The sequence below is a fragment of the Bombina bombina genome, chromosome 1, assembly GCF_027579735.1.
Source record: "Bombina bombina isolate aBomBom1 chromosome 1, aBomBom1.pri, whole genome shotgun sequence".
In the NCBI taxonomy this organism is placed as follows: domain Eukaryota; kingdom Metazoa; phylum Chordata; class Amphibia; order Anura; family Bombinatoridae; genus Bombina; species Bombina bombina.
This window is the reverse complement of record NC_069499.1, coordinates 201,420,528-201,448,274: the sequence shown is the minus strand read 5'-3', so window position 1 is coordinate 201,448,274 and position 27,747 is coordinate 201,420,528. Positions and strand designations below refer to the sequence as shown.

Here is a 27,747-nt window from a genome sequence, read left to right as displayed (position 1 = left end):
CTCCGGATGGAGTTCCCATGCCCCCGGATGAAACGTTTGTCTGCTCAAAAAATCAGCCTCTCAGTTGTCCACTCCTGGGATGTAGATTGCTGACAGATAACAAGAGTGAGCTTCCGCCCACTGAATTATCTTGGATACTTCTGTCATCGCTAAGGAACTCCTTGTTCCTCACTGATGATTGATGTAAGCCACATTCGTGATATTGTCCGACTGGAATCTGATGAATTTGGTTGAGGCCAAGCCTGAAGCGCATTGAATATGGCTCTCAATTCCAGAATATTGATGGGAAGTAGAGACTCCGACCGAGTCCACACACCTTGAGCCTTCAGGGAGTTCCAGACTGCACCCCATCCTATCAGGCTGGCGTCCGTTGTCACTATCACCCATGAGGGTCTGCGGAAGCACGTCCCTTGGGACAGATGATCCGGCGACAACCACCAAAGAAGAGAGTTTCTTGTCTCCTGATCCAGATCTATTTGAGGAGACAAATTTGCATAATCTCCATTCCATTGACTAAGCATGCTCAGTTGAAGAGGTCTAAGATGAAAACGAGCAAATGGGACGATGTCCATCGCTGCCACCATCAATCCAATTGTCTCCATGCACTGAGCCACTGACGGCCGAGGATTGGACTGAAGGGATCGGCATGTATTCAGAATCTTTAACTTTCTGACTTCCGTTAAAAGGTTTTCATAGCTAAAGAGTCTATTAGAATCCCCAGGAAGGGAACCCTTGTCTGTGGAACTAGTGAACTCTTTTCTAGATTCATCTTTCACCCGTGAGTCCTTAGAAAGTACAGCACAATGTCGGTATGAGACTTTGTCAGCTGATAAGATGAAGCTTGGATCAGAATATCGTCCAGATAAGGCGCCACTGCAATGCCCCGCGGCCTGAGAACGGCTATCAGAGACCCCAGAACCTTTGTGAAAATTCTGGGCGTTGTGGCCAGAACGAAAGGAAGGGCCACAAACTGAAAATGTTTGTCCAGAAAGGCAAACCTTAGGAACTTGTGATGATCTCTGTGGATTGGAATATGAAGGTATGCATCTTTCAAATCCACGGTAGTCATTTATTGACCCTCTTGGATCAATGGAAGAATTGTCTGAATAGTCTCCATCTTGAAAGATGGAATTCTTAGAAACTTGTTTAGACTCTTGAGATCTAAAATGGGTTGGAACGTTCCCTCCTTTTTTGGGAACAACAAAGAGATTTGAGTAAAACCCCCGTCCCTGTTTGGGAACGGGGCAATTACACAACGTAAGAACGTCTTTTTTTTTATCTGGTCTACAGACAATCGTGAAAGCAGAAACCTCCCCTTTGGGAGAGAATTTTTGAATTCCAGTTGATACCCTTGAGACACAATTTAGACTCTTGAGAACCTTCCTCTGGGGAAGAAATTTTTGAACTCCAACTGATACCATTGAGACACGGTTTCTAGTGTCCAGGGATCCAGAACATCTCTTATCCAAATTTGGGCAAGGAGAGAAAGTCTGCCCCCTACTAGATCCGGTCCCGGATCGGGGGCCGGCCCTTCATGCTGTCTTGGTAGCAGCAGCAGGCTTCTTGAGTTGTTTACCCTTGATACAAGTCTGGTTGGATCTCCAGGTGGACTTGGCTTGAAAAAACATAATTTATGCTTACCTGATAAATTTATTTCTCTTGTAGTGTATTCAGTCCACGGGTCATCCATTACTTATGGGATATATATTCCCTTCCCAACAGGAAGTTGCAAGAGGATCACCCAAGCAGAGCTGCTATATAGCTCCTCCCCTCACATGTCATATCCAGTCATTCGACCGAAACAAGACAAGAAAGGAGAAACCATAGGGTGCAGTGGTGACTGGAGTTTTAATTAAAATTTAGATCTGCCTTAAAAAGACAGGGCGGGCCGTGGACTGAATACACTACAAGAGAAATAAATTTATCAGGTAAGCATAAATTATGTTTTCTCTTGTTAAGTGTATTCAGTCCACGGGTCATCCATTACTTATGGGATACCAATACTAAAGCCAAAGTACACGGATGATGGGAGGGACAAGGCAGGAACTTAAACGGAAGGAACCACTGCCTGTAGAACCTTTCTCCCAAAAACAGCCTCCGAAGAAGCAAAAGTGTCAAATTTGTAAAATTTTGAAAAAGTGTGAAGCGAAGACCAAGTTGCAGCCTTGCAAATCTGTTCAACAGAGGCCTCATTCTTAAAGGCCCAGGTGGAAGCCACAGCTCTAGTGGAATGAGCTGTAATTCTTTCAGGGGGCTGCTGTCCAGCAGTCTCATAGGCTAAACGTATTATGCTACGAAGCCAGAAGGATAGAGAGGTTGCCGAAGCTCTTTGACCTCTCCTCTGACCAGAGTACACGACAAACAGGGAAGAAGTTTGACGAAAATCTTTAGTTGCCTGTAAATAGATCTTCAGGGCACGGACTACGTCCAGATTATGTAAAAGTCATTCCTTCTTTGAAGTAGGATTAGGACATAAAGATGGAACAACAATCTCCTGATTGATATTTCTGTTAGAAACTACCTTAGGTAAAAACCCAGGTTTAGTAAGCAGAACTACCTTGTCTGAATGGAAAATCAGATAAGGAGAATCACAATGTAAGGCCGATAACTCAGAGACTCTTCGAGCCGAGGAAATAGCCATCAAAAACAGAACTTTCCAAGATAAAAGCTTAATATCAATGGAATGAAGGGGTTCAAACGGAACCCCTTGAAGAACTTTAAGAACAAAGTTTAAGCTCCACGGAGGAGCAACAGTCTTAAACACAGGCTTAATCCTAGCCAAAGCCTGACAAAAAGCCTGGACGTCTGGAACTTCTGCCAGACGTTTGTGTAAGAGAATAGACAGAGCAGAAATCTGTCCCTTTAACGAACTAGCAGATAAGCCCTTTTCTAAACCCTCTTGTAGAAAGGACAATATCCTAGGAATCCTAACCTTACTCCATGAATAACCCTTGGATTCGCACCAATATAAATATTTACGCCATATCTTAAGGTAAATTTTTCTGGTAACAGGCTTCCGTGCCTGTATTAAGGTATCAATAACTGACTCCGAGAAGCCACGCTTTGATAGGATCAAGCGTTCAATCTCCATGCAGTCAGCCTCAGAGAAATTAGATTTGGATGTTTGAAAGGACCTTGTATTAGAAGGTCCTGCCTCAGAGGTAGAGACCATGGTGGACAGGACGACATGTCCACTAGGTCTGCATACCAGGTCCTGCGTGGCCACGCAGGTGCTATTAGAATCACCGATGCTCTCTCCTGTTTGATCTTGGCAATCAGTCGAGGTAGCATCGGAAATGGTGGAAACACATAAGCCATGTTGAAGACCCAAGGGGCTGTCAGAGCATCTATCAGCGCCGCTCCCGGATCCCTGGACCTGGATCCATAACAAGGAAGCTTGGCGTTCTGGTGAGACGCCATGAGATCCAGATCTGGTTTGCCCCAACGATGAATCAGTTGAGCGAAGACCTCCGGATGAAGTTCCCACTCCCCCGGATGAAAAGTCTGGCGACTTAGAAAATCCGCCTCCCAGTTCTCCACGCCTGGGATGTAGATCGCTGACAGGTGGCAAGAGTGAGACTCTGCCCAGCGAATTATCTTTGAGACTTCCAACATCGCTAGGGAACTCCTGGCTCCCCCTTGATGGTTGATGTAAGCCACAGTCGTGATGTTGTCCGACTGAAATCTGATGAACCTCCGAGTTGCTAACTGAGGCCAAGCAAGAAGGGCATTGAATATTGCTCTCAACTCCAGAATATTTATTGGGAGGAGTTTCTCCTCCTGAGTCCATAATCCCTGAGCCTTCAGGGAGTTCCAGACTGCGCCCCAACCTAGAAGGCTGGCATCTGTTGTTACAATTGTCCAATCTGGCCTTCGAAAGGTCATCCCCTTGGACAGGTGGACCCGAGAAAGCCACCAGAGAAGAGAATCTCTGGTCTCTTGATCCAGATTTAGTAGAGGGGACAAATCTGAGTAATCCCCATTCCACTGACTTAGCATGCATAATTGCAGGGGTCTGAGATGCAGGCGCGCAAATGGTACTATGTCCATTGCCGCTACCATTAAGCCGATTACTTCCATGCACTGAGCTACTGACGGGCGTGGAATGGAATGAAGGACACGGCAAGAATTTAAGAATTTTGATAACCTGGCCTCCGTCAGGTAAATTTTCATTTCTACAGAATCTATCAGAGTCCCTAGGAAGGAGACTCTTGTGAGTGGTGATAGAGAACTCTTTTCCACGTTCACCTTCCACCCATGCGACCTCAGAAATGCCAGAACTATCTCTGTATGAGACTTGGCAATTTGAAAACTTGACGCTTGTATCAGAATGTCGTCTAGGTACGGCGCCACCGCTATGCCTCGCGGCCTTAGCACCGCTAGGAGTGAGCCCAGAACCTTTGTAAAAATTATCGGGGCCGTAGCTAACCCGAAGGGAAGAGCTACAAACTGGTAATGCCTGTTTAGAAAGGCAAATCTTAGATACCGATAATGATCTTTGTGAATCGGTATATGAAGGTAGGCATCCTTTAAATCTACTGTGGTCATGTATTGACCCTCTTGGATCATGGGTAGGATGGTTCGAATAGTTTCCATTTTGAATGATGGAACTCTTAGGAATTTGTTTAAGATTTTTAGGTCCAAGATTGGTCTGAAGGTTCCCTCTTTCTTGGGAACCACAAACAGATTTGAGTAAAACCCTTGCCCATGTTCCGTCCGCGGAACTGGGTGGATCACCCCCATTTCTAAGAGGTCTTGCACACAGCATAGAAATGCCTCTTTCTTTATTTGGTTTGCTGATAACCTTGAAAGATGAAATCTCCCTTGTGGAGGAGAAGCTTTGAAGTCCAGAAGATATCCCTGAGATATGATCTCCAACGCCCAGGGATCCTGGACATCTCTTGCCCAAGCCTGGGCGAAGAGAGATAGTCTGCCCCCCACTAGATCCGTTTCCGGATCGGGGGCCCTCACTTCATGCTGTCTTAGGGGCAGAAGTAGGGTTTCTGGCCTGCTTGCCCTTGTTCCAGGGCTGGTTAGCTTTCCAGCCCTGTCTGTAACGAGCAACAGGTCCTTCCTGTTTTGGAGCGGAGGAAGTTGATGCTGCTTCTGCCTTGAAGTTACAAAAGGTACGAAAATTAGACTGTTTGGCCTTTGATTTGGCCCTGTCCTGAGGAAGAGTATGACCCTTACCTCCAGTAATGTCAGCAATAATTTCTTTCAAGCCAGGCCCGAATAAGGTCTGCCCTTTGAAAGGAATATTAAGCAATTTAGATTTAGAAGTCACGTCAGCTGACCAGGATTTAAGCCATAGCGCTCTGCGCGCCTGGATGGCGAATCCGGAGTTCTTAGTTTGGTTAAATGTACAACGGCATCAGAAACAAATGCATTAGCTAGCTTAAGTGCTTTAAGCTTGGCCATAATCTCATCCAATGGAGCTGTGCGAATGGCCTCTTCCAGAGACTCAAACCAGAATGCCGCAGCAGCAGTGACAGGTGCAATGCATGCAAGGGGCTGTAAGATAAAACCTTGTTGAACAAACATTTTCTTAAGGTAACCTTCTAATTTTTTATCCATTGGATCCGAAAAAGCACAACTATCCTCCACCGGGATAGTGGTACGTTTAGCTAAAGTAGAAACTGCTCCCTCCACCTTAGGGACCGTCTGCCATAAGTCTCGTGTGGTGGCGTCTATTGGAAACATTTTTCTAAATATCGGAGGAGGGGAAAAGGGCACACCGTGTCTATCCCACTCCTTGCTAATAATTTCTGTAAGCCTTTTAGGTATTCGGAAAAATGTCAGTACACACCGGTACCGCAAAGTATCTATCCAACCTACATATTTTCTCTGGAATTGCAACCGTGTTACAATCATTCAGAGCCGCTAATACCTCCCCTAGCAATACACGGAGGTTCTCAAGCTTAAATTTAAAATTAGAAATCTCTGAATCCGGTCTCCCTGGATCAGATCCGTCACCCACAGAATGAAGCTCTCCGTCCTCATGTTCTGCAAATTGTGACGCAGTATCGGACATGGCTCTCACATCATCAGCACGCTCTGTCCTTAACCCAGAGCTATCGCGCTTGCCTCTTAATTCAGGCAATTTAGATAATACCTCTGTCATAACAGCAGCCATGTCTTGCAAAGTGATTTGTATGGGCCTCTCTGATGTACTTGGCGCCACAATATAACGCGGCTCCTGAGCGGGAGGCGAAGGTACTGACACGTGAGGAGAGTTAGTCGGCATAACTTCCCCCTCATTGTCTGGTGATAATTTCTTTACAGATAAAATTTGACTTTTATTCAAAGTGACATCAATACAATTAGTACACATATTTCTGTGGGGCTCCACATTGGCCTTCAAACATAGTGAACAAACAGATTCATCTGTGTCAGACATGTTTAAACAGACTAGCAATGAGACTAGCAAGCTTGGAAAATCCTTTCAAATAAGTGTACAAGCAATATAAAAAACGCTACTGCGCCTTTAAGAAGCACAAAAAAATCGTCACAGTTGAAATAACAATGAACCAAATCAGTTATAGCAACCAAATTTTCACAGTAAATGTATTAAGTTAGCAAAGCATTGCACCCACTAGCAAATGGATGATTAACCCCTTAATACCCAAAAACGGATAATCAATTTAACAATTAACGTCTTTATCACAGTCAAACACACTGTCACAGGTCTGCTGTGACTGATTACCTCCCTAAAAATGAATTTTGAAGACCCCTGAACTCTCTAGAGACGTCCTGGATCAAGGAGGAAGAAGCAGGAAGACTGTAACTGAATTTTTACTGCGCAAAAAAGCGCTAAAATAGGCCCCTCCCAGTTATCAGTGGGAAACCTCAGTTAATCGTTTCTATATAGAAATAAACGACAGCCATGTGGAAAATCATGCCCCAAAAGATTTATCACCAAAGTACCTCACAAAAAAACGAATAACATGCCAGTAAACGTTTTAAACATGCACTTTAAAAGTTAGGTAGTGTTATTAATAAGCCTGCTACCAGTCGCTTCTACTGCAGTTAAGGCTCATACTTTACCTCAGTATTAACAGTATTTTCTTAGTCAATTCCATTCCTTAGAAAATTACTTATTGTACATGCATTCATCAGCCTGATACCAGTCGCTACTGCATTTAAGGCTGTACTTACATTACATCGGTATTAGCAGTATTTTCTTAGTCAATTCCATTCCTTAGAAAAATAATTTACTGCACATACCTTGTTTGCAGGATTCCCCACACGCTATTCCCTTTCTGAAAGTTACCCCACTGCTCAGAATATGCGAGAACAGCCAGTGGATCTTAGTTACTTCTGCTAAGATCATAGAAAACGCAGGCAGATTCTTCTTCCAAATACTGCCTGAGAACAAACAGCATGCTCCGGTGCCATTTAAAATAACAAACTTTTGATTGAAGAAATAAACTAAGTATAAAAAACACCACAGACCTCTCACAACGTCCTATCTAGTTGAGTTGCAAGAGAATGACTGGATATGACATGTGAGGGGAGGAGCTATATAGCAGCTCTGCTTGGGTGATCCTCTTGCAACTTCCTGTTGGGAAGGGAAGATATATCACATAAGTAATGGATGACCCGTGGACTGAATACACTTAACAAGAGAAAAATTCCCTTGCTGTTTAGTGGAAGAGGGGATTTGAAGTTTTGAAAAGAACAAACGTAAAGTCTCAGTCACATGTAGAAACCGCTAGAATAGCAAATCTACTAGCAAAGCTAACCCTCTATAAAAATAGAGAGTGCATCATAACCCTGAGAGGAGTGCGAAGAGACACGCAGGACCCTGTATGCGGGCCATAAAATTTTGAATGGAGAAATTTGTGGTCATTCGTTAACAGACTCCCCAAACAGCCATCACCGAAGAGGGAATAGGTTCAAAAAGCCAATATGAACATAGGAAACTATACTGTTCCTTTAATGCTGCAAATTAACTCTATCTTTGAGTGCGTTAGTGTCATCCTCAGACTGTGGAGGAAGAACTAACCATGAAAACAGCAGACATTCCTTTAATATAAAGTACATAAAAACGAGATGGTACTGTCTCTTTAATTCTTAAAGGAACTCATCCTTGTGATAGTTTGTACCATCCTACGTCCCAAGGCAAGAATGAACAAAACAACAGTCGCAAGTCTTGTAAAAAAAGAAAAAAAAAATTCACAGAAAAATTGTCTCTTTAAATTGTAAAAGAACATTTTATTTCTGAAGTGCAGAACCAACCCAATAACAACTTAAATACTGTAGAAACTTGACATCACTATGTACATAAAAAGTATAGCCTTTGCAAAGAACCGCAGAGCACTGCCTGTGGGTCATAAAGTTGTGTGGGCACTGCATGTAGATAACTGTGGCATGGAGTAACCAATGTCAGCAGACTCCTAACAGCCACCTGAGAAGGTTAAATCTACAACAAAATTTAACACAGGAAATTATGTTACTTTAAATGTAAATATAGAGAAAATCAACTCTGTATATTAGCTGTGTAAATAATTAATATCCGCAGCAGTGGCCAGGGACTAACTAACAGATTCCAGGATGTGGGGCAGTGCACCTGGCCACTGGGTTATTGGGCCTCCCTACCTTGGTTAATAAAAGCTTACAAGGAAGCAAAACCCCTCTGGTAGGAAAAACTAACACTCCAAGCAGTAAGTTCCCGAAACCGGAACCCCACCGCCACAAGGAAGGCATAGACTATAATCTAAAAATGCCTATCCTCTGTGAAAGAAACATATGTCTGTGTATCCCCATAAAATAAAAGGAAATAGACATCCACATTGCCGAGAGCCTTTCTACTACATGTTGGTGCAACACATTGAAGGAAATGGTAACCATGGCGTATAACGGAACTCCGCCCATCTTGGGCGTATCAGTTAAACTCCATGACCGCATAATGAATTAATAAAGCGAGCCGTCGGGAGTTCTATAGACCTCATGGCACTAAGTAACAAAATTCCCCATTGCAAAAAGGCGCGTAAACCATGGCGCGCACCCGAGCTCCGCCCATCGTGGGCGTATAATTTTACCCTCACTGGCCGCACATATTTTACACAGCGATCCATGGGAGAGCCACATGGCAATAATGCCACATAAGTCATAATTGCACCAATCTCCCAGTCGGCTTCATGTACAAAAAGCCGTTCGGACAACACACTGCAATAAAAACAAGCTCCCTGTCGGCTGATAAGCCACTAACCGCAGCCGTTGGGAATCAAACTAGAACAGTATAGCAGTATAGCAGCATAGCAGCGTGTAATAGAATAAACCTCCCTGTCAGCACCTTGATAAAAAACAGAATTTATGCTTACCTGATAAATTACTTTCTCCAACGGTGTGTCCGGTCCACGGCGTCATCCTTACTTGTGGGATATTCTCTTCCCCAACAGGAAATGGCAAAGAGTCCCAGCAAAGCTGGTCACATGATCCCTCCTAGGCTCCGCCCACCCCAGTCATTCGACCGACGGACAGGAGGAAATATATATAGGAGAAACCATATGATACCGTGGTGACTGTAGTTAGACAAAATAATTCATCAGACCTGATTAAAAAAACTAGGGCGGGCTGTGGACCGGACACACCGTTGGAGAAAGTAATTTATCAGGTAAGCATAAATTCTGTTTTCTCCAACATTGGTGTGTCCGGTCCACGGCGTCATCCTTACTTGTGGGAACCAATACCAAAGCTTTAGGACACGGATGAAGGGAGGGAGCAAATCAGGTCACCTAAATGGAAGGCACCACGGAATGCAAAACCTTTCTCCCAAAAATAGCCTCCGAAGAAGCAAAAGTATCAAATTTGTAAAATTTGGCAAAAGTGTGCAGTGAAGACCAAGTAGCTGCCTTACATATCTGGTCAACAGAAGCCTCGTTCTTGAAGGCCCATGTGGAAGCCACAGCCCTAGTGGAGTGAGCTGTGATTCTTTCAGGAGGCTGCCGTCCGGCAGTCTCATAAGCCAATCGGATAATGCTTTTAAGCCAAAAGGAAAGAGAGGTAGAAGTCGCTTTTTGACCTCTCCTTTTACCAGAATAAACAACAAACAAGGAAGATGTTTGTCTGAAATCTTTAGTAGCCTCTAAATAGAATTTTAGAGCACGGACTACGTCCAAATTGTGTAACAAACGTTCCTTCTTTGAAACTGGATTCGGACACAAAGAAGGTACAACTATCTCCTGGTTAATATTTTTGTTGGAAACAACTTTCGGAAGAAAACCAGGCTTAGTACGCAAAACCACCTTATCTGCAAGGAACACCAGATAGGGCGGAGAACACTGCAGAGCAGATAACTCTGAAACTCTTCTAGCAGAAGAAATTGCAACCAAAAACAAAACTTTCCAAGATAATAACTTAATATCTACGGAATGTAAGGGTTCAAACGGAACCCCTTGAAGAACTGAAAGAACTAGATTTAGACTCCAGGGAGGAGTCAAAGGTCTGTAAACAGGCTTGATCCTAACCAGAGCCTGAACAAATGCTTGAACATCTGGCACAGCTGCCAGTCTTTTGTGAAGTAAAACAGATAAAGCAGAGATCTGTCCCTTCAGAGAACTTGCAGATAATCCTTTCTCCAAACCTTCTTGTAGAAAGGATAGAATCTTAGGAATATTTATCTTGTTCCATGGGAATCCTTTAGATTCACACCAACAGATATATTTTTTCCATATTTTATGGTAAATTTTTCTAGTTACAGGCTTTCTAGCCTGAATCAGAGTATCGATTACAGAATCTGAAAACCCACGCTTTGATAAAATCAAGCGTTCAATCTCTAAGCTGTCAGTTGGAGGGAAACCAGATTCAGATGTTCGAATGGACCCTGAACAAGAAGGTCCTGTCTCAAAGGTAGCTTCCATGGTGGAGCCAATGACATATTCACCAGGTCTGCATACCAAGTCCTGCGTGGCCACGCAGGAGCTATCAAGATCACCGAGGCCCTCTCCTGATTGATCCTGGCTACCAGCCTGGGAATGAGAGGAAACGGTGGGAATACATAAGCTAGGTTGAAGGTCCAAGGTGCTACTAGTGCATCTACTAGGGTCGCCTTGGGATCCCTGGATCTGGACCCGTAGCAAGGAACCTTGAAGTTCTGACGAGACGCCATCAGATCCATGTCTGGAATGCCCCATAATTGAGTTATTTGGGCAAAGATTTCCGGATGGAGTTCCCACTCCCCCGGATGGAATGTCTGACGACTCAGAAAATCCGCTTCCCAATTTTCCACTCCTGGGATGTGGATCGCAGACAAGTGGCAGGAGTGATCCTCCGCCCATTGAATTATCTTGGTCACTTCTTTCATCGCCAGGGAACTCCTTGTTCCCCCCTGATGATTGATATATGCAACGGTCGTCATGTTGTCTGACTGAAACCTTATGAATTTGGCCTTTGCTAGTTGAGGCCAAGCTCTGAGAGCATTGAATATCGCTCTCAGTTCCAGAATGTTTAAACACCAAAAAACTCTTAACCATCTCCGTGGAGATGTTGCCTGTGCAACGGCAAAGAGAATGACTGGGGTGGGCGGAGCCTAGGAGGGATCATGTGACCAGCTTTGCTGGGACTCTTTGCCATTTCCTGTTGGGGAAGAGAATATCCCACAAGTAAGGATGACGCCGTGGACCGGACACACCAATGTTGGAGAAAAAGGCCCCTTGGGAGTGAGGACATAGCGTACCTCTCTGTCGGCTGATGTTTACTATTACAATACGCCAAGAAATACACGCTGCAGGTTCAAAGAACATGTTAAAGCAGGGATAGGCAACAACATTATTCACCATGACGTCCTACCATATCAACACAGTATAACCCTTCTGGGCTGCACACTTAAGCCCTGTAGTGGCTGCTTCTGAGACTATAGAAAACTGCCCCATAACATAATCACCTTTAACATGTAGGGATAAAGTTATATAAAGTCCCACATAACAGATATGTAAGCGTGCAGTCTATTCTGAGGTAATCAAATGTCCCAGAAAAATAAAGACTGCACTTACCTCTATGCTGAGCGACAGCATGATCAGTCTCACAGGATCAAGAGGTCTTCTCCCTCCTTTAGTTCTGTGGACACAAACAGGGCCTTAGTTAATATCTGCTAAGACCATCATCTGCAGGGCAGCACTCAGTATGGGAGGCACAGTGAGAATTTAATCCCACCAGTTCCCATTGCCTTAAAGCCACCAGATGCTTCTCTTTTCAATGAAGAGACTGATCTGGTCTAGGCTACGCCCCAGAACAAAATAGTACACTGTGGCACCATTTGTGAAAATAACAAACACTTGATTGAAGAATCTTTTCTAACACCTCACATTGCATCCTATCTTACTAACACAGGCAAAGAGAATGACTGGAGTGGGAGGGAAGGGAGGAGCTATATATACACAGCTCTGCTGTGGTGCTCTTTGCCTCCTCCTGCTGACCAGGAGGCGATATCCCATAAGTAAGGATGAAATCTGTGGACTCGTCATATCTTGTAAAAGAAACTGAAAGACAGAAAATTTACCCTTGTTAGAAACTGGCCGACCACCCGCTCTCCAAGCTGTCCTAAAGAAGTGACAGAATCCAAAGAACCCTCACCTTGTACCAAGAGAAACACTCTTCTCACCAAGTTAGAGGTATGCCACATCTTGCGGCAAACCTAAAGAGAAACTGGCAGACAAGCCTGGATCAGGGAAACAATGACCCAAACAAACAACCTCTTCTGGACAGCACTAGGCGTTCAATCTCCATGCAGTCATCTTCAGAGAATCTAGATATTGACAACGGAACATACCTTGAGAAGAAGGTCCGTTCATAGAAGCAACATCCACGGAGGGAAGGAAGACATCTTCACTAGGACAACGAACAAGGTGCTGCGGGCCACAGAGACCCGATCCTGATAAATGCGGGCGATGACTAGAAGAAGATCAAACCGGGTAGATAAACCTGGTGTGGAAACGACAGCACGTCTCTTCAGAGCACCATCTTCGCCAACCTTCAAGTTACAGAGGCAAAGAATGACTGGGGGAGTAAGGGAAGTGGGAGGGATATTTGTAAGCTTTGGCTGGGGTATCTTTGCCTACTCCTGGTGGCCAGGTGTTAAATTCCCAACAGTAATGAATACATTTGTGGACTCTCAATGCCATTGGAAAGAAATACTAGGTACAGCTGTCAAAAAAAACAGCACGGATCTGTGGAAGTGCACTGCTTCTGTCACAGAATGCAACAATACGCACGTACCAAGATAGTGGTGTTCAGTATAAAGGTGTAGAGTTTTACCACTGGTTTCTGTAAGGGGTTAAAATAGGAGAACAAGTGTAAAGAGAACTGCAGGTACCGGAGGAAAAACAGTGTAGTGTAGTTGTACTTGGTAGTTTAATGTCTTTTTAAAGGCATAAACATATAATATACATCAGCAATTAAGCACTGCATTGTAAAAGATCTGCATACACAATAAAGGTTTTAAAATTATTTAAACTGTAAGGATTTTGCAAACTATATATTTCTCCTGTTGCCAATTACAGATATAAATTAAACAACTACACTGATTACTAGGGAATGTTCAAATTAAAAGACAAGGTCTCTTACTGTACATAATTAAACACTTTATTTTTGTATAGTATCGTCCACGTAGTATGGTGTAATGCTGCCAGTACAAAGAAATTCAGCTCAACATAAGCCAGTTGGAGGTCATATAGTCCCAAGAACTTCATTTCACAACAACTGAAGTGCTTTGCACATGCCCTGTATGGACTGCAGCCACATGCACTGGAAGTGAGCTTTAATTCCCTCCAGTGGCTTGGTTAATAAAGCATTATATAGGCTAAATCATGTATAACCACCTTTCTTTTAAAGAAAAGTGCAGGTGCAGTTGAGGCTGCAAAAAATAAATGAAAAGTATGATTTAATTTAAAAATATGTAGAAAAAAAAATGCATTTTTTATTACTGGCATCAAGAAGTGATGCATAAAAAGTAATGCACCACTAAACTGTCCTTTTCAAGATTTCTAGGATACTATTTCTGTTGGGTTTTTTACCTTTTGATCTGATATTTCTGAAAGTAATTTCTGATGACCCGAGTCCTGCAAAGACAGCTGTAGTTCATCATACTAACGGAAAGAAACAAAATGACAGTTGTAAGTAAAGGGTTAAATATATTGAGTATAAAGTGCTATATTATTGTTAAAGGGATATAAAACCTCAATTTTATTCTTCATGATTCAGATAGAGAATACAATTTTGAACAACTTTCCAATTTACTTCTGTTATCTAATTTTATTAGTTCTCTTGGTATCCTTTGTTGACAAGCATAGCTAGTTAGGCTCAGAAAGTGGGAGTTTGCTGCTATACCTCTTGTCTTTGGCTTACTGATGTGTTCAGGAAGCTCCTAATAGTACATTACTGCTCCTTTGACTAAGGATACCAAGAGAATGAAGCAAACTTATAGAAGTAAATTGGAAATTAGTTTAAAAATGTATCCTCTATCTGAATAATTAAAAAAAAAAATTGGGTTTCATGTCCCTTTAATTGCTTTCTAATAAGACACATGCTGAAACAATCTCTCTCCATAACAGTTATCTACCTCCAGTGTACAAAGTGACTCTTAGGCAAACTTTCAAGCTCTTTAGGAAGTCCATAAGTCTATTTTATATTTACTGTACCTCACAATTTAGCACTGCAATGCCTAAAAACATAATTTATGTAAGATTTTCCCTGATAAATTAATTTCTTTCATATTGGCAAGAGTCCATGAGCTAATGACGTATGGGATATACAATCCTACCAGAAGGGGCAAAGTTTCCCAAACCTCAAAATGCCTATAAATACACCCCCACCACACCCACAATTCAGTTTAACGAATAGCCAAGAAGTGGGGTGATAAGAAAGAATTGGAATAATTGTGCTTTATACAAAAAAATCATAACCACCATAAGAAGGGTGGGTCTCATGGACTCTTGCCAATATGAAAGAAATTAATTTATCAGGTAAATTCTAACATAAATTCTGTTTTCTTTCATGTAAAGAGTCCATGAGCTAGTGATGTATGGGATAGCAAATACCCAAGATGTGGAACTCCACGCAAGAGTCACTAGATAGGAAGGGATAAAATAAAGACAGCCAATTCCGCTGAAAAAATTAATCCACAACCCAATTCAAAAGTTTTAATCTTTATAATGAAAACAACTAAAATGATAAGCAGAAGAATCAAACTGAAACAGCTGCCTGAAGTACTTTTCTACCAAAAGCTGCTTCTGAAGAAGAAAAAACATCAAAATGGTAGAATTTAGTAAAAGTATGCAAAGAAGACCAAGTTGCAGCTTTGCAAATCTGATCAACAGAAGCTTCATTCTTAAAAGCCCAGGAAGTAGAAACTGACCTAGTAGAATGAGCCGTAATCCTCTGAGGCGGGGGATTTACCCGACTCCAAATAAGCATGATGAATCAAAAGCTTTAACCAAGATGCCAAAGAAATGGCAGAAGCCTTCTGACCTTTCCTAGAACCAGAAAAGATAACAAATAGACTAGAAGTCTTCCTAAAATCTTTAGTAGCTTCAACATAATATTTCGAAGCTCTTACCACATCCAAAGAATGTAAGGATCTCTCCAGAGAATTCTTAGGATTAGGACACAAAGAAGGGACAACAATTTCTCTACTAACGTTGTTGGAGTTCACAACTTTAGGTAAAAATAAAAACGAAATCCGCAAAACCGCCTTATCCTGAAGAAAAATCAGAAAAGGAGACACAAGAAAGAGCAGATAAATCAGAAATTCTTCTAGCAGAAGAGATGGCAAAAAAGGAACAACACTTTCCAGGAAAGTAATTTAATGTCCAGAGAATGCATAGGCTCAAACGGAAGAGCCTGTAAAGCCTTCAAACCAAATTAAGACTCCAAGGAGAAATTTATTTAATGACAGACTTGATACGAACCAAAGCATGTACAAAACAATAAATATCAGAAAGTTTAGCAATTTTTCTGTGGAACAGAAAGAGCAGAGATTTGTCTTTCCAAAGAACTTGCAGACAAACCATCCTGAAGAAACTGAAAAATTCTAGGAATTCTAAAAGAATGCCAAGAGAATTTATGAGAAGAGCACCATGAAATGTAAGTCTTCCAAACTCGATAATAAATCTTTCTAGACACAGATTTACAAGCCTGCAACATTGTATAAATCACCAAGTCAGAGAAGCCTCTATGACTAAGCACTAAGCGTTCAATTTCTATACCATCAACTTTAATGATTTGAAATCCTAATGGAAAAACGAACCTTGAGATATAAGGTCTGACCTTAATGAAAGTGGCTAAGATTGGAAACTGGACATCCGAACAAGATCCACATACCAAAACCTGAGCGGCCATGCTGAAGCCACCAGCAGCACAAACGATTGCTCCATGATGATTTTGAAAATCACTCTTGGAAGAATAACCAGAGGCGGAAAAATATAGGCAGGTTGATAACTCCAAGGAAGTGTCAATGCATCCACTGCCTCCGCCTGAGGATCCCTAGACCTGGATAAGTACCTGGGAAGTTTCTTGTTTAGATGAGATGCCATCAGAACTATTTCTGGAAGCCCCCACATCTGAACAATTTGGAAAAAACACATCTGGGTGAAAAGACCACTCTCCTGGATGTAAAGCTTGACGACAGATAATCCGCTTCCCAATTGTATATACCTGGGATATAGACCGCAGAAATTAGACAAGAGCTGGATTTTGCCCAAGCAAGTATCCGAGATACTTATTTCATAGCCTGAGGACTGTGAGTCCCACCCTGATAATTGACATACGCCACAGTTGTGACGTTGACTGTCTGAAAACCAATAAACGTCTCTCCAATAGAAGCCAAAACTGAAGAGCTCTGAGAATCGCATGGAGTTCCAAAATATTGATTGGTAATCTCGCCTCTTGAGATTTCCAAACCCCTTGTGCTGTCAGAGATCCCCAGACAGCTTCCCAACCTAAAAGACTCGCATCTGTGAACACAGACCAGGTTGGATGAACCAAAGAGACCCGTAAAACTATACCATGGTGATCTAACCACCAAGTCAGAGATAGTTGAATATTGAGATTCAAGGATATTAAATGTGATATCCTAGTATAATCCCTGCACCATTAATTCAGCAATAAAAAACTGGAGAGGTCTCATATGAAAACGAGCAAAGGGAATAGAGTCCGATGCTGCAGTCATGAGACCTAAAACTTCCATGCATATAGCTACCGAAGGAAATAATAGAGACTGAAGGTTCCGACAAGCTGAACCCAATATAAATTGTCTCTTGTCTGATAGAGACAAAGACATTGACACAATCTAGCTGGAAACCTAAAAAAGGTGACCCTTGTCTGAGGAATCAAGGAACTTTTTTGGTAAAAAGATCCTCCAACCATGTCTTTGAAGAAACAACAGAAGTTGAATCGTATGAGATTCTGCAGAAGGAAAAGACTGAGCAAGTACCAAGATATCGTCCAAATAAGGAAACACTGAGAACCTTTGAAAAGATTCCTAGAGCTGTCGCTAGGCCAGAAAGGAAAAGCAACAAATTGGTAATGCTTGTCTAAAAAAGAGAATCTCAGAAAATGAAAATAATCTGAATGAAACAGAATATGAAGATAAACATCCTGCAAGCCTATTGTGGACAAATAATGCCCCTGCTGAACAAAAGGCAGAATAAACCTTATAATCACCATTCTGAAATATGGTACTCTTACATGAGAATTCAAAAGATTTTCTTTCTTTGAATAATGAATAGTTCTGAATAAAACCCCAGACCCCGTTCCTGAAACGGAACTGGTATGAATACCCCAGATAACACCAGGTCTGAAACACACTTCAGGAAAGTCTGAGCCTTTACTGGGATTGCTGGAATATGTGAGAGAGAAAAAGACTTCTCACAGGCGGTCTTCCTCTGAATCCTATTCTGTACCCCAATCTAAGGAGTTTGGACCGAATTGAACCAAACAACTTTGGAAAAAACTTAACCTGCCCTTACCAGCTAAGCTAGAGTAAGAGCCGCACCATCATGCAAATTTAGGGACTGGCTTTGATCTCTTAAATGGCTTGAATTCATTCCATTTTGAAGAAAGCTTCCAATTAGAAACATATTACTTGGGGAAGAATTAGGTTTCTGTTCCTTGTTAAGAACAAAAACGGTTATAAGCTAAAGATTTACCCTTAGAACTTAAACTTGAGGCAAAAAAACTCCCTTCCCCACAGTAACAGTTGAAAGTATTGAATCCAACTGTGAACCCAAAAAATGTATTACCTTGGAAGGAAAGAAAAATAGAAATCTGGATTTAGAAATCAAATCAGCATTCCAAGATTTAAGCCACAAAGTTCTTCTAGCTAAAATAGCTAAAGACATAGATTTAACCTCAATTTTGATAATATCAAAAAATGGCATCACAAATGAAATTATTAGCATGTAGAATCAAGTTAACAATGCTAAACAAATCATAATCTGATACTTGTTGCGCTAAAGTTTCCAACCAAAAAGATGAAACAGCTACAACATCAGCCAAAGAAATTGCAGACCTAAGAAAAGGACCTGAAAATAAATTAATTTTCCTTACATAAGATACAAGTTTCCCATCTGAAGGATCTTGAAAATAAATACCATTTTCCATAGAAATAGTAGTATGTTTAGCAAGAGTAGAGATAGCCCCATTAACTTTGGTTTTTTTCCCAAAACTCCAAACTAACTGCTGGCAAAGGATACAATTTTTTAAAACCTTAAAGAAGGAATAAAAGAAGTACCAGGCCTATTCCATTCCTTAGTATTAGGAACTGGAATAAAAACTCTGAAGTAACCACAGGAGGTTAAAAAACAGAATTTAAATGGTAGCTAGCCTTAACATCAAGAGGACTAGTCTCCTCAATATCCAATATAATCAACACTTCTTCAACAAAGAACAAATGTACTCCATTTAAAAATAAAAAGTAGATTTGTTAGTGTCAATATCTGATGAAGGATATTCTGAATCAGATAAATCCTCATCAGAGAAGGATAATTCATTATGTTGTCGGTCATTTGAAAATTCATCAACTAAATGAGAAATTTTAAAAAAGACCTTTACATTATATTAGAAGGCGGGATGGCAGACAAAGCCTTCTGAATAGAATCAGAAAAAAATTCTTATAAATTCCCAGGTATATCTTGTACAATAAATGTTAAAAGAATAGCAATAGACAATGCATTAATACTGATGGACATTTTCTCTGCATGTAAAAGTTTAATCATGCTAACTTATTACAAACCATAGCTAAAGATAAAAATTCATAACATTAAAATAAATTAACTTAGCTTTGGTAGGACTGATATCAGTCAGCAGGAATCCAACAGTGTTTTGTAATACAGGAACAGTTTTGAGATATCTTGCAAATGTAAGAGAAAAAACATATAAAACATATAAAACATATAAACATATAAAGCAAAATATCAATTTCCTTATATTTCAGGAATAGGAAAGAAATGCAAAACAAAATAAGCCTCTGGAAACCAGAAGCAAAAAGAAATGAAGTCTAAAATAATGTCAAAAAGTTTGGCGCCAAAGAACTGGATCTTTCTTCAAATGGAATCTTTACATTGAAAGAATCCCTGGGTAACAGCACAAAAAACTTGACCTTCCATGGAGTGAAACATAACCAGCTCCAATGGGTTGACAGATCTGTATTGGAGTCATTCACAAATTTGAAAGTTTTTCTTGTGAAAGCCAATCCCTGGCAATGCAGCTGCAACATAATGGGGCTCAAACTTTGGCTTGAGAACTTTCTATATAAAGGAGGAATACTTGATGAGCTAATCTGCAAAAGCCCAGATAACCGAAAAGGAAGAGATCTCCTTAAAATTCCTTTTGAGATATATAAGAGTTGTCCACCTATGACAGCCCCCTATGTGATGGCTAACATTCACCATCATAACATAGAGCACAGGAGTAATGGGAAACACGGTCTCCATGGAGATTACGGAGATGGTGGAACCCATTCAGAATGTGAACCGAAACCAAAACCTCGTCCAGCCAATTTGCGACATGCCATAGCCACCGTAGTAATAACTGGGGTTGTTTGTGGAATTGTGTGTCTAATGATGTTGGCAGCTGCTATTTATGGTTGTGCGTATGCTGCAATTATGGCTAAATACCACAGGGAACTCAAGGAAGTGGAACACTTGGCTCCAGTAAATGAACATGGGAGTCCGGAGGAAAAAGAACCGCTTGATAATTTTTTGGCTTGATCTAAATTTGACTATGGTTTTTAAGAAGTAAAGAAAAAAAAAGAAAAAAAACAATACATTTTGTAAGCTAGTGGAAAACTCACAACAAAAACTGATCTAACTTTTTACTCTTGCCTTTGAAACAAAATATTTATATAAAGGCTCAAAACGATTACCTGTATTCTGATTTTGAGTTTGCAATAATGTAAACAGATAAAATAAGGGCTTAGTTTTGAGATAATGCCTGCGCCCTCATATTTTTTTTCTGTCCTTATTTTTTTTATATTTACCATAATAAAGGGTCATGATCTTAAGTTGGTAGCAAGTTCAGGTGTAATTTATGTATAGACCTGGAGGTTGATTCATGGAATATACTTCCAGTAGAGGAGGTAAAGACAAAGACTGTAAAATAATTCAAGAACACCTTGGATAAGCAAAAGGTTAAACTGAGAATTACTTTAGCTGCTCATAATTTTAATGTATTTGTGATAGATTAGTTTACCAGATATATTTAAGTGTCTATTTAAAACAGATGTTTTCAGCAATATGCAAATGTGATTATTTATATTCTGTTTGTAATGTTTGTTCTTTACCCATTAGTTTCATTACTAAATAATAATATTATACTGAAAAAAAGCTTTATATAAATTTTTTCACCAAATTTTGTATATAAAATCTATAAACCAGGTAAATGACAAATGCATTCTAAATACATACAAGTACAGCAAAAAAATATGTAATTTATTTATTTTATGTGTGAAACTAAAATTGGAAACATTTATAAGCTTTGTTACAGTAAACAGAAATGTTAAGCTTATTTATACGTTGCTGAATTAAAAGTGTTTTTATATATGCATTTGATACTATTCATCAACCGTTATACCCTACAAAAGATCTGCATACAAAATAAATGTTTTAAAAGTGTTTAAACCTGTCATCTTGTTACTACAACTAGATTTTTTTTATAGTCTGAGACCTAGATTTGGAGTTTGGCGTTAGCCGTGAAAACCAGCGTTAGAGGCTCCTAACGCTGGTTTTAGGCTACCGCCGGTATTTGGAGTCACTCAAAATAAGGTCTAACGCTCACTTTTCAGCCGCGACTTTTCCATACCGCAGATCCCCTTACGTCAATTGCGTATCCTATCTTTTCAATGGGATCTTTCTAACTCCGGTATTTAGAGTCGTTTCTGAAGTGAGCGTTAGACATCTAACGACAAAACTCCAGCCGCAGGAAAAAAGTCAGTAGTTAAGAGCTTTCTGGGCTAACGCCGGTTTATAAAGCTCTTAACTACTGTACTCTAAAGTACACTAACACCCATAAACTACCTATGTACCCCTAAACCAAGGTCCCCCCACATAGCCGACACTCGAATAATTTTTTTTAACCCCTAATCTGCCGACCGCCACCTACGTTATCCTTATGTACCCCTAATCTGCTGCCCCTAACACAGCCGACCCCTGTATTATATTTATTAACCCCTAACCTGCCCCCCACAACGTCGCCTCCACCTACCTACACTTATTAACCCCTAATCTGCCGACCGCAAAGCGCCGCCACCTACGTTATCCTTATGTACCCCTAATCTGCTGCCCCTAACACCGCCGACCCCTGTATTATATTTATTAACCCCTAACCTGCCCCCCACAACGTCGCCTCCACCTACCTACACTTATTAACCCCTAATCTGCCGACCGCAAAGCGCCGCCACCTACGTTATCCTTATGTACCCCTAATCTGCTGCCCCTAACACCGCCAACCCCTATATTATATTTATTAACCCCTAATCTGCCCCCCTCAACGTCGCCTCCACCTGCCTACACTTATTAACCCCTAATCTGCCGACCGGACCTGAGCGCTACTATAATAAAGTTATTAACCCCTAATCCGCCTCACTAACCCTATAATAAATAGTATTAACGCCTAATCTGCCCTCCCTAACATCGCCGACACCTAACTTCAATTATTAACCCCTAATCTGCTGACCGGAGCTCACCGCTATTCTAATAAATGTATTAACCCCTAAAGCTAAGTCTAACCCTAACACTAACACCCCCCTAAGTTAAATATAATTTTAATCTAACGAAATTAATTAACTCTTATTAAATAAATTATTCCTATTTAAAGCTAAATACTTACCTGTAAAATAAATCCTAATATAGCTACAATATAAATTATAATTATATTATAGCTATTTTAGGAATAATATTTATTTTACAGGTAACTTTGTATTTATTTTAACCAGGTACAATAGCTATTAAATAATTAAGAACTATTTAATAGCTAAAATAATTACAAATTTACCTGTAAAAGAAATCCTAACCTAAGTTACAATTAAACCTAACACTATACTATCAATAAATTAATTAAATAAACTACCTACAATTACCTACAATTAACCTAACACTACACTATCAATAAATTAATTAAATACAATTCCTACAAATAAATACAATTAAATAAACTTGCTAAAGTACAAAAAATAAAAAAGAACTAAGTTACAAAAAATAAAAAAATATTTACAAACATAAGAAAAATATTACAACAATTTTAAACTAATTACACCTACTCTAAGACCCCTAATAAAATAACAAAGCCCCCCAAAATAAAAAAATGCCCTACCCTATTCTAAATAACTAAAGTTCAAAGCTCTTTTACCTTACCAGCCCTGAACAGGGCCCTTTGCGGGGAATGCCCCAAGAAGTTCAGCTCTTTTGCCTGTAAAAAAAAAAATACAATACCCAAGCCCCCCAACATTACAACCCACCACCCACATACCCCTAATCTAACCCAAACCCCCCTTAAATAAACCTAACACTAAGCCCCTGAAGATCTTCCTACCTTGTCTTCACCTCACCGGGTTCAACGATCTGTCCAGAAGAGCTCCTCCGATGTCCTGATCCAAGCCCAAGCGGGGGGCTGAAGAGGTCCATGATCCGGCTGAAGTCTTCATCCAAGCGGGAGCTGAAGAGGTCCATGATCCGGATGAAGTCTTCATCCAAGCGGGAGCTGAAGAGGTCCATGATCCGGATGAAGTCTTCTATCAACGGCATCATCAATCTTCTTTCTTCCGGATCCATCTTGCAGACCTCCGACGCGGAACATCCTGCTGGCCCGACGGACTAACTACGAATGACGGTTCCTTTAAGGGACGTCATCCAAGATGGCGTCCCTCGAATTCCGATTGGCTGATAGGATTCTATCAGCCAATCGGAATTAAGGTAGGAAAATTCTGATTGGCTGATGGAATCAGCCAATCAGAATCAAGTTCAATCCGATTGGCTGATCCAATCAGCCAATCAGATTGAGCTCGCATTCTATTGGCTGATCGGAACAGCCAATAGATTGCGAGCTCAATCTGATTGGCTGATTGAATCAGCCAATCGGATTGAACTTGAATCTGATTGGCTGATTCCATCAGCCAATCAGAATTTTCCTACCTTAATTCCGATTGGCTGATAGAATCCTATCAGCCAATCGGAATTCGAGGGACGCCATCTTGGATGACGTCCCTTAAAGGAACCGTCATTCGTCGTTAGTCCGTCGGGCCAGCAGGATGTTCCGCGTCGGAGGTCTGCAAGATGGATCCGGAAGAAAGAAGATTGAAGATGCCGCTGATAGAAGACTTCATCCGGATCATGGACCTCTTCAGCTCCTGCTTGGATGAAGACTTCATCCGGATCATGGACCTCTTCAGCTCCCGCTTGGATGAAGACTTCAGCCGGATCATGGACCTCTTCAGCCCCCCGCTTGGGCTTGGATCAGGACATCGGAGGAGCTCTTCTGGACAGATCGTTGAACCCGGTGAGGTGAAGACAAGGTAGGAAGATCTTCAGGGGCTTAGTGTTAGGTTTATTTAAGGGGGGTTTGGGTTAGATTAGGGGTATGTGGGTGGTGGGTTGTAATGTTGGGGGGGGGGGGTATTGTATGGTTTTTTTTACAGGCAAAAGAGCTGAATTCTTTGGGGCATGCCCCGCAAAGGGCCCTGTTCAGGGCTGGTAAGGTAAAAGAGCTTTGAACTTTAGTTATTTAGAATAGGGTAGGGCATTTTTTTATTTTGGGGGGCTTTGTTATTTTATTAGGGGGCTTAGAGTAGGTGTAATTAATTTTAAAATTGTTGTAATATTTTTCTTATGTTTGTAAATATTTTTTTATTTTTTGTACTTTAGCAAGTTTATTTAATTGTATTTATTTGTTGGAATTGTATTTAATTAATTTATTGATAGTGTAGTGTTAGGTTAATTGTAGGTAATTGTAGGTAGTTTATTTAATTAATTTATTGATAGTATAGTGTTAGGTTTAATTGTAACTTAGGTTAGGATTTCTTTTACAGGTAAATTTGTAATTATTTTAACTATTTTAGCTATTAAATAGTTCTTAACTATTTAATAGCTATTGTACCTGGTTAAAATAAATACAAAGTTACCTGTAAAATAAATATTAATCCTAAAATAGCTATAATATAATTATAATTTATATTGTAGCTATATTAGGATTTATTTTACAGGTAAGTATTTAGCTTTAAATAGGAATAATTTTTTTAATAAGAGTTAATTAATTTTGTTAGATTAAAATTATATTTAACTTAGGTGGGTGTTAGTGTTAGGGTTAGACTTAGCTTTAGGGGTTAATACATTTATTAGAATAGCGGCGAGATTGGGTCGGCAGATTAGGGGTTAATAATTGAAGTTAGTTGTCGGCGATGTTAGGGAGGGCAGATTAGGGGTTAATACTATTTATTATAGGGTTAGTGAGGCGGATTAGGGGTTAATAACTTTATTATAGTAGCGCTCAGGTCCGGTCGGCAGATTAGGGGTTAATAAGTGTAGTTAGGTGGAGGCGACGTTGTGGGGGACAGATTAGGGGTTAATAAATATAGGGGTCGGCGATGTTAGGGCAGCAGATTAGGGGTACATAAGGATAATGTAAGTAGCGGCGGTTTACGGAGCGGCAGATTAGGGGTTAATAATAATATGCAGGGGTCAGCGATAGCGGGGCAGCAGATTAGGGGTTAATAAGTGTAAGGTTAGGGGTGTTTAGACTCGGGGTACATGTTAAAGTGTTAGGTGCAGACGTAGGAAGTGTTTCCCCATAGCAAACAATGGGGCTGCGTTAGGAGCTGAACGCGGCTTTTTTGCAGGTGTTAGGTTTTTTTTCAGCTCAAACAGCCCCATTGTTTCCAATGGGAGAATCGTGCACGAGCACGTTTTTTAGGCTGGCCGCTTGCGTAAGCAACTCTGGTATCGAGAGTTGAAGCTGCGTTAAAAATGCTCTACGCTCCTTTTTTGGAGCCTAACGCAGCCTTTATGTGGACTCTCAATACCAGAGTTATTTTTATGGTGCGGCCAGAAAAAAGCCGGCGTTAGTTTTTCGGGTCGTTACCGACAAAACTCCAAATCTAGCCGTGAGTGTCTTAAAGGGACAGCAATAAACACTTTGAGATGTGATAAAAAAAAAAAAAAAAGTTTGGCGCCAAGTATGACTCCCAACTGACAAAATATTTTTTGGCACCAAGAACATCTGCAATAAACACAAGCGTCATAGATGACGCAACTACGTGAAAAAACTCGGCGTCAATTAAGACGCCGGAAATGACGAAATTACGTCAACAAACGTCATTCTCGCGCCAAAAAAGTCTTGCGCCAAAAATGACGCAATAAATTATAGCATTTTGTGCTCCCGCGAGCCTAACAGCCCGCAATTTAGAAAAGAGAGTCAATTTGAAAACTTCAGGTAAGAAAAAAATGTCTTTTTTTTTATTTTTTATATGCATTTCCCAAATATGAAACTGACAGTCTTCAAAAAGGAAATATACTGATAAACCTGAATCATGGCAAATATAAGTACACACATATATTTAGAAATTTAAATATTAAGTGCCAAACCATAGCTGAGAGTGTCTTAAAAAAAGGAAACATACTTACTAGGGTTGCACCGATACTAGTATCGGTACCGATACCAAGTATTTGCATGAGTACTTGTACTCAAGTAAATGCACCGATACTTAAACCGATACCTCCACTTCCTACCCATATGCTATCATGTGGCGTTTTTTCAAACTGCATGTTCCCATTTCATTTTAAACTGGAGTTGAGACTAAACTAATAATTGTTTACTACTGTTCTGCCAATACAAATTGCTGTTATTTGTATTATTTTAGGAGAGATCACTGTACCTCGTTCAGACAAACCCCTGAAGTACTGGGCAGTTAATAAACAGATTTCCAGCTCCGGCTAAAACGGCCCAAAAATATATTTCTGCACCATGCAGTAGTGTGGAAAGTGAAAGACTGTTCAACTTAGAGTCGAACCTCCATACAAATGTCAGCTTGATGTTATATAACAGCCCTACAACCCAATTGTATCGCCCCTTTAAATGTAATATTTTATTGTAATATTTTTTATTTATAAACATGTTCAGTGAACTTTGTGACAAATAAAACTTATTATTTCATAATGTCTTTTGAATTACAGTCCTTTATAATTATAAAGAAGGAATCTTAAATAATTGTATTGTGCTTGGTAAACTGTCACATGACATTAAAAAAAAAAAAGTATTGGTAATTGGTATCGGCGAATATTTGAAAACAAGTATCGGTACTTGTACTCGGTCATAAAAAAATGGTATCGGTGCAACCCTAATACTTACCAAAAGACACTCATCTACATAAAGTAGATAGCCAAACCAGTACTGAAACGAGAATCAGCAGAGGTAATGGTATAGAAGAGTATATCGTCGATCTGAAAAGGGAGGTAGGAGATGAATCTCTACGACCAATAACAGAGAACCTATTTAATAGATCCCCGTTAGGATGACCATTGTATTCAATAGGTGACACTCCCTTCACATCCCTCTGTCATTCACTGCACTCTGAGAGGAACCGGGCTTCAAAAAAAGCTGAGAAGCGCATATCAACGTATAAATCTAGCACAAACTTACTTCACCTCCTCCATAGGAGGCAAAGTTTGTAAAACTGAATTGTGAGTGTGGTGGGGGGTGTATTTATAGGCATTTTGAGGTTTGGGAAACTTTGCCCCTCCTGGTAGGATTGTATATCCCATACGTCATTAGCTCATGGACCCTTGCCAATTACATGAAAGAAATTAGCTTAACAATCACTATCATTTTAGTCAGGTACATTTTGAAATAATTAAAGGGACAGGAAAAACATAATTTATGCTTACCTGATAAATTTATTTCTCTTGTAGTGTATTCAGTCCACGGGTCATCCATTACTTATGGGATATATTTCCTTCCCAACAGGAAGTTGCAAGAGGATCACCCAAGCAGAGCTGCTATATAGCTCCTCCCCTCACATGTCATATCCAGTCATTCGACCGAAACAAGACAAGAAAGGAGAAACCATAGGGTGCAGTGGTGACTGGAGTTTTAATTAAAATTTAGATCTGCCTTAAAAAGACAGGGCGGACCATGGACTGAATACACTACAAGAGAAATAAATTTATCAGGTAAGCATAAATTATGTTTTCTCTTGTTAAGTGTATTCAGTCCACGGGTCATCCATTACTTATGGGATACCAATACCAAAGCCAAAGTACACGGATG

At 40.5% G+C, this 27,747-nt stretch overlaps 2 protein-coding genes across 2 annotated transcripts in view; one reads left to right on the top strand and one right to left on the bottom strand.

Moving 5' to 3' along the window:
* Positions 1-27,747, bottom strand: part of MIA2 (MIA SH3 domain ER export factor 2) — a 598,301-nt gene that overhangs the window by 276,136 nt on the left and 294,418 nt on the right. Inside the window, exon 11 of the mRNA XM_053711462.1 lies at positions 14,013-14,084. Within this exon, the coding sequence (XP_053567437.1) occupies positions 14,013-14,084 (72 nt within the window). The remainder of the gene's footprint in view (positions 1-14,012; positions 14,085-27,747) is intronic.
* Positions 14,103-20,246, top strand: LOC128642534 (leucine-rich repeat and transmembrane domain-containing protein 1-like). The gene is made up of 2 exons (XM_053695320.1): positions 14,103-14,111; positions 19,512-20,246. Exons 1-2 carry the CDS (start codon positions 14,103-14,105, stop codon positions 20,202-20,204), a joined length of 702 nt encoding a protein of 233 aa, XP_053551295.1. The 3' UTR covers positions 20,205-20,246.